The sequence below is a fragment of the Notolepis coatsorum genome, assembly GCF_963971535.1.
Source record: "Notolepis coatsorum genome assembly, chromosome: 19".
NCBI lineage: Eukaryota > Metazoa > Chordata > Actinopteri > Aulopiformes > Paralepididae > Notolepis > Notolepis coatsorum.
The window spans coordinates 7,621,854-7,629,353 of NC_140183.1; the positions used below are offsets into that span (position 1 = coordinate 7,621,854).

Below are 7,500 nucleotides of genomic sequence, written 5' to 3' on the forward strand. Positions count from 1 at the left end.
TGTGAATAAACCGTGAAGTCACGCGAAATAACGTTATACGTGACGCTATACAAACCAATTACATAATCCTATCCAACATGTGTAAAGGCACACACAACATATTCCAGTTAACGGTATATTTTTTTAATGATTCGTTATGGCGTAATCAATACTTCCATGCGTATAAATTGCGTTCAGCCTCTCTCTCTGGAGTTAACGGAGTTTCGACTCCTGGCTAGAGGAGCTTGTCTCGGCTCATGCGGGGGGCCAATCAGAGAGGGGCTTCGCTCAACCAATCAGAGAGGGGTCTGCAGAAATGGGAGGGGTCTGCAAAAATGGAGTTCAACCAATCAGAGAGGGGTCTGCAGAAATGCGGCTACGAATTGTAGAGACGCGAGCCCACCGTGTCACCCCTCCTGCTGACTAGTTGTACTCAATTTGTAAGTCGCTTTAGATAAAAGCGTCGGCTAATTGACTAAATGTAAATGATACTTATTAGTGTAGTACTCCGAATCAGGATTGGAGTGGTATCGCTGCTCCATCCCTACTCATGTATATTTGTTATATTTGTTACATCTATTGTTTATTACCCTTGTCATAAGGGTAATAAAGGAGGTAAGGGTCTCTCTCTCTCCCTCCCTCCAGGAGGTCAGGGTCTCTATCTCTATCTCTATCTCTATCTCTATCTCTATCTCTCTCTCTTTCTCTTTCTCTCTCCCTCCAGGAGGTAAGGGTCTCTCTCTCTCTCCCCCTCCTGGAGGTAACGGTCTCTCTCTCTCTCTCTCCCTCCAGGAGGTAAAGGTCTCTCTCTCCCTCCAGGAGGTAAAGGTCTCTCTCTCTCTCTCCCTCCAGGAGGTCAGGGTCTCTCTCTCTCTCTCCCTCCAGGAGGTAAAGGTATCTCTCTCTCTCCCCTCGGGAGGTAAAGGTATCTCTCTCTCTCCCCTCGGGAGGTAAAGGTCTCTCTCTCTCTCTCTCTCTCTCTCCCTCCAGGAGGTAAAGGTCTCTCTCTCTCTCTCCCCTCAGGAGGTAAAGGTCTCTCTCTCTCTATCCAGGAGGTAAAGGTCTCTCTCTCTCTCCCTCCAGGAGGTAAAGGTCTCTCTCTCTCTCTCCAGGAGGTAAAGGTCTCTCTCTCTCTCCCTCCAGGAGGTAAAGGTCTCTCTCTCTCTCTCCCTCCAGGAGGTCAGGGTCTCTCTCTCTCTCTCTCTCCCTCCAGGAGGTAAAGGTCTCTCTCTCTCCCTCCAGGAGGTAAAGGTCTCTCTCTCTCTCTCCCCCTCCAGGAGGTAAAGGTCTCTCTCTCTCTCTCTCCCTCCAGGAGGTAAAGGTATCTCTCTCTCTCTCTCTCTCTCTCTCCAGGAGGTAAAGGTCTCTCTCTCTCTCCCTCCAGGAGGTAAAGGTCTCTCTCTCTCTCTCCCTCCAGGAGGTCAGGGTCTCTCTCTCTCTCTCTCTCCCTCCAGGAGGTAAAGGTCTCTCTCTCTCCCTCCAGGAGGTAAAGGTCTCTCTCTCTCTCTCCCCCTCCAGGAGGTAAAGGTCTCTCTCTCTCTCTCTCCCTCCAGGAGGTAACGGTCTCTCATTTCCCTTTTTCCTTTTAGGTTTTACTACCTCCGTGGTTTCATCAACTCGTTGCGCCTGAGGCGTCTGGAGGCTCTGAGTGACTTCCAGAACCTGTATAAGACGGACACGGCCATCTTGCCCACCCAGCTGGTCACCTGGCTGGTGAACTCGCTGACCAGGGAGGAGAGGCGGCAGGCGGACCGACGGCCTGAACTCAAGAGACTTGTCCTGAAGGTCGGTCGGCTCAACGGACGATAAAGAATAAGAATAATAAACTTTTATTTGTATAGCTGCGCCTTTCATACAAGAATGGACCTGTCTCAAACCCCGCCCTCTTTTCTTGATCCTCCAATCACAACTGTCGCTTACCTCGGACAAACTTGGTTTGTCCGAGGTAAGCGACAGTTGTGATTGGAGGATCAAGAAAAGAGGGCGGGGTTTGAGACAGGTCAATTGCAGCTCAAAGTGCTTCACAGTAGAAATAAAAGACGGGGCACAAAATGAGCACATCAAGTGCAGACATATAAAATCACAGTTTTTCCCACATTAGGATCTAACATCCCAATAGGCCACCTTGTTTATGGTTTGATTCTATTGCAGTTTTAAAATAGACCAAAAATTAAAAGAGTAAAATAGAATAGACAGAGTGAAATAGTGCAGTGCATTAAAATAGTAGAATAGAATAGACAGAGTAAAATGATGCAACAATAAAATAGTTCTGAATGACTGATTAACAGTTTAAAACTGTCTTTACCTTCCCTGTTTTGGTATCCACAGTTTAAAAACCTGACAGTATTCCTTCCTGTTTGATACCAACTTTGACCCTTTGAACCTCCCACCCAGGGCAAACCTCCCTCTCAGGGCGCAGTTCCCTCTCTCATGACAAACCAATAAAAAATCGTGAATTAACCGGTGGCTACAACAACACACAGTAACTACATGCATCATTGTTTACAATGAACGGTTTGATTGATTGATTGAAAAGTTTATTAACAGATTGCAGAATGGGTACAGTACAGTACAGCTCAATACATACAATTGTTAAGGGGATGCAGACCAGAGAAAGACTTTCGTCTTGTTTACATCAGGGTCCCCCATTTTCAATTCATCATAACTACATCATAACTACATGCATCATTGTTTACAATGAACAGTGGGGCTAATCGAAAGGACTGGACACGGACAAGTTAAACTAACCTAAAGTTAGTTGTTCACCAACAATCTACAGACACAAACAAACACAGAACCGGACTGTTATATTAAATTAATTGATTGCTGTTTAACGCGTCCGTGTCCAGTCCTTTCGATTAGCCCCACTGTTCATTGTAAACAATGATGCATGTAGTTACTGTGTGTTGTTGTAGCCACCGGTTAATTCCCGATTTTTTATTGGTTTGTCATGACAAACCAATTACATAATCCAACATATGTGTAAAGAAACAACATATTCCAGTTAACGGTATATTTTTTTAATGAAATCAATACTTCCATTTGTATAAATTGCGTTAAGCGGAGCTTAGTATTCCTGCCTGGCTGAGTGGCTTGTCGCGGCTCATGCGCATGCACGCGCTCGGCCAATCGGAGCAACGCGGAAGGGCTTGTTGCTTGCCGAAAGGATACAAGCGTCCTGCCCAGACACATTAACATACGAAGGGTATACAATTTATATTTTACTAAATAATATCTCCAATTCAGATTAATCCAATAAACACACAACACATCTACCAAACTGAACACCCAACAATCTTAACACTAGCACAGCCGACAAGGGGTCAAATGACCCCTAGGCATTTTCAATAAATGTACCCTTGTCACTCGGTCGAGCTCCAGCTCTGTCACTCAATGACTTTTCCTAAAAACTTTTCCGTTTTATCTGGCACGGTTTCTGAAATTTCTAAATGACTTCAGGAAAATGTAATCAGAACGTTATTCCACATATGTGGAAAGTCACAGCACTTTGCGAGCGTCTAGCGCAGGGGTGGCCAACCCGTGGCTCGCGAGCCACATGTGGCTCTTTGCCCCGTCAATGTGTGGCTCTTCCATCCAAAAATATAATAATTATAATATATATTTTTTTGTTTCACTCAAACCTGTGGTAAACCTCATATTTTTATATTCAGAGGTAATTATATAGTTTACACTGTTTATTTTTCTCATATTTCTCATATAAGCTGTCGGGTCATCTGACCCGTTCCGGCGGGAATCAGTAGCATTTTCTCCATGGCTGTGCTAGTGTTAAGTAATAGAGAGATACATATAACAAACTAAATCACACAACAATGAACCCCCCCCCTGACATGTCCCGCGACTTGGTTCAGTCCACCACACCCATCCGACTATTGTAGTCTGGACCAGTCACTGCTGCTCTGTTTGCCCGGAGGACGGTGTGGCTGCAGACCCAAACAAACAAACAAACACGTGAGAACGGGATGCGTGCACTCAAACTTAAACCATGTAAGTCAGTTAATAAAGAATGGATATGATATCAGTACTCAAATCTATGTGTCTTGTGTCTTTATGTGAACTAGAAATAGTGTATGTGCATCATGAATGTAGACCTGTACAAACATTAACTTGACTATGGGAGAGAACTGAACCAAGCGATAAGGGTGAGGGAACAAGTTAACATGTGCGGGGTGCGGCGCACAGACGCATCCGTCACAGTAACATCAAATAGAATGGACAGAGTAACATAATCAGTAGCATAAAATAGTTCTGAATGACTGTTTAACAGTTTAAATAATAAAGAATGATCTTATCTTATCTTAAGTGTGTCCATGACTCTTCTAGCACCTTGTAGAAATACAGCTGAATTGACGGCACCTGCTGACTCTACTGCTAACCAGGCCCACCTACTGTATGTATAGAGTGGCATGGAAGGTTTGCTTGTGTGATGTTGCTTCAGGTGCAGGAGACTGAGAAGGTGCTGGTCCAGAGTGGCGTGACAGGTTTGCTTGTGTGATGTTGCTTCAGGTGCAGGAGACTGAGAAGGTGCTGGTCCAGAGTGGCGTGACAGGTTTGCTTGTGTGCTGTGTCTTCAGGTGAAGGAGACTGAGAAGGTGCTGGTCCAGAGTGGCGTGACAGGTTTGCTTGTGTGCTGTGTCTTCAGGTGAAGGAGACTGAGAAGGTGCTGGTCCAGAGTGGCGTGACAGGTTTGCTTGTGTGCTGTGTCTTCAGGTGAAGGAGACTGAGAAGGTGCTGGTCCAGCCCGACGACCACGTTAAGAAGTTTCAGCTTCCCAAAGTGCACCTCCACCAGGACGAGTTTGTCCGCTGTGTCCAGGAGTCCGGCATCATTAAGGACTTAGCCACAATACACCGCCTGTTTGATGCCCTAACTGTTGGTAAGAGAGAAGGCCTGTTCGATGCCCTGACTGTCTGTAAGAGAGAAGGCCTGTTCGATGCCCTGACTGTTGGTAAGAGAGAAGGCCTGTTCGATGCCCTGACTGTTGGTAAGAGAGAAGGCTGTTCGATGCCCTGACTGTCGGTAAGAGAGAAGGCCTGTTCGATGCCCTGACTGTTGGTAAGAGAGAAGGCTGTTCGATGCCCTGACTGTCTGTAAGAGAGAAGGCCTGTTCGATGCCCTGACTGTCTGTAAGAGAGAAGGCCTGTTCGATGCCCTGACTGTCTGTAAGAGAGAAGGCCTGTTCGATGCCCTGACTGTCTGTAAGAGAGAAGGCTGTTCGATGCCCTGACTGTCTGTAAGAGAGAAGGCCTGTTCGATGCCCTGACTGTCAGTAAGAGAGAAGGCCTGTTCGATGCCCTGACTGTTGGTAAGAGAGAAGGCTGTTCGATGCCCTGACTGTCGGTAAGAGAGAAGGCCTGTTCGATGCCCTGACTGTTGGTAAGAGAGAAGGCCTGTTCGATGCCCTGACTGTTGGTAAGAGAGAAGGCCTGTTCGATGCCCTGACTGTTGGTAAGAGAGAAGGCATTTGTGTTAACCTATCAGGGAAGAAATTGGGCCATTTTTGTTTTTTGACGATTGCATACCTTTTTTGCAAAGCTTTACTTTATACTTTATACTTATAGCACATGCATTAGTCTGGTCCCTTTTTAAACGTAACATTCTGAAGTTGCTAACACAATAAAGGGAAATCCCTTTTGAGTGCTAATGAAATAGAGTAACAGAGGTTTGTCTTATGTAGTACAGGTCCAAATATTATAAAAATCCCACGGAAAATTAAGGTTAACCCTTAGAAGTCAACGGGGCCTATTGCTCCCGTGGGCGGAGAACAAAAGAATTAGAATCTCTCACAAATGCTCAGGAAGTCCCGTTTTTCAAAAATCTGTAAAAATAGCACAAAGACAATTTCGAGTGCATAATAGTGTAATCTATATGTATCCTTACTTGCTAAACATAATACGACTTGTAAATATGTTTAATTCTTGCTCAATTGTATAGTTCTAAATATCCCTGTATTCCCCCGAAACTACAACGCGTCACGTACATGCACGCGCGCACACACACACAGCGCATAGGTGTTAATCACTGAGTGATCTAATATGCATATTCTTCAGCGCGAGAGGGGGGGGTTGTGTTTCTCACTGTCTGTCGTTGATAATATAATCTGAAGAGGTCCTGCATTATTATTATTATCATTCTCGAGAATACACGCGGACCCGACAGAACGTTAACTTATGAATAAAAAGTAGTCTAACATGCTTTTCATCCTCGCCCGTGTATATACCCACGTCGCGCTAAAACATCAACTACTGTATGAGTAGAGACAGAGTGCTTGTGTGTACGAGTTATGATGAGTTATCTCGCAGTTTTCTAGAGTAGAAAGGTGCGCCCAGTAGAACACACACACACAGAAGGAATTTCTTGTACAGCGAGTTGGGCGTTTTATTTATTTTATCACTTGTAGGCTACCATAGCGAAGGCTCATGGCAGCAACGTTAGTGGTTGAAACGTGATTCGAGAGTGATACCAAGTGGAAGGAAATATATCCTGTCATCAGTGCGTATAGCAGGTATCCTCGAAATTCTCCGCTATCTCCTCTGCAAGCTCCTGTCTGTCCGCCTGCACTGCTCCAACTGCCTGTGTCTGTCTACTGCTTTGGTCCAATCATATTCAGAGTCCCGTCAGAATCCCGCCCCCCCACCCACAGTCTGCGAATCAGAGGCAGAGTAGGGCGGGTCTTCACGAAATGCGTGTTGTCTCTTTCAACGGGTCGGAGTCAGAGCGAGAGTTGACAGCGCATATCGCTGCTGTCGGGACAAAACCTCATAACTCCAAAAACCCAACTTTTCAGCAGATGAAAAAAACTAACACAGATTTGAGGGTGAATAGAGTTAGGAGGTTTAGACAGATGATCGGTTTAATGCTTTCCCATTGTTTAAACTTTGTAAAACCCACACACACATATGGAGGATGATCTACGGAGTTGATTTATATAATAAAAAAAAAATTCAAAAAATGGAGTTATGAGGTTTTGGCCCGACAGCAGCGATATACAGGTAGTCTAATCTGCAGGTACTGTAGCGAGTAGCATAGTTTTGCCAGCAGGCAGTTAGTAGAAAAATATGGCATGTTCAAAGATGGCCAGTAAAATAAAAGTCAACAGTGAAAATCGCTGCAATAATAATTCTTTCTTTCTTTCTTTCTTTCTTTCTTTCTTTCTTTCTTTCTTTCTTTCTTTCTTTCTTTCTTTCTTTCTTTCTTTCTTTCTTTCTTTCTTTCTTTCTTTCTTTCTTTCTTTCTTTCTTTCTTTCTTTCTTTCTTTCTTTCTTTCTTTCTTTCTTTCTTTCTCTCTCTCTCTCTCTCTCTCTCTCATTCTAGAGAAATACAACCACAAATTGTTATTGGTTTGCTTCTTTTTCTTACAGTACTATATATACTGTACTTTACTGTATATACTGTACCATCCACTGTACTGAAACATCTCAATATAAGTAATCATGGTATGCTGCAAAAGGTGATATGGTATGTGATATGGTACAGTACTGTAAATACCATCTCTCTCTCTCT

At 44.4% G+C, this 7,500-nt stretch overlaps 1 protein-coding gene across 1 annotated transcript in view; it reads left to right on the top strand.

Moving 5' to 3' along the window:
* The window catches only part of LOC311245920 (DENN domain-containing protein 3-like), a 117,409-nt gene that overhangs the window by 79,020 nt on the left and 30,889 nt on the right, over positions 1–7,500 (top strand). The window contains exons 18-19 of the mRNA XM_084335944.1: positions 1,569–1,764; positions 4,708–4,873. Of these exons, the coding sequence (XP_084192070.1) occupies positions 1,569–1,764; positions 4,708–4,873 (362 nt within the window). The remainder of the gene's footprint in view (positions 1–1,568; positions 1,765–4,707; positions 4,874–7,500) is intronic.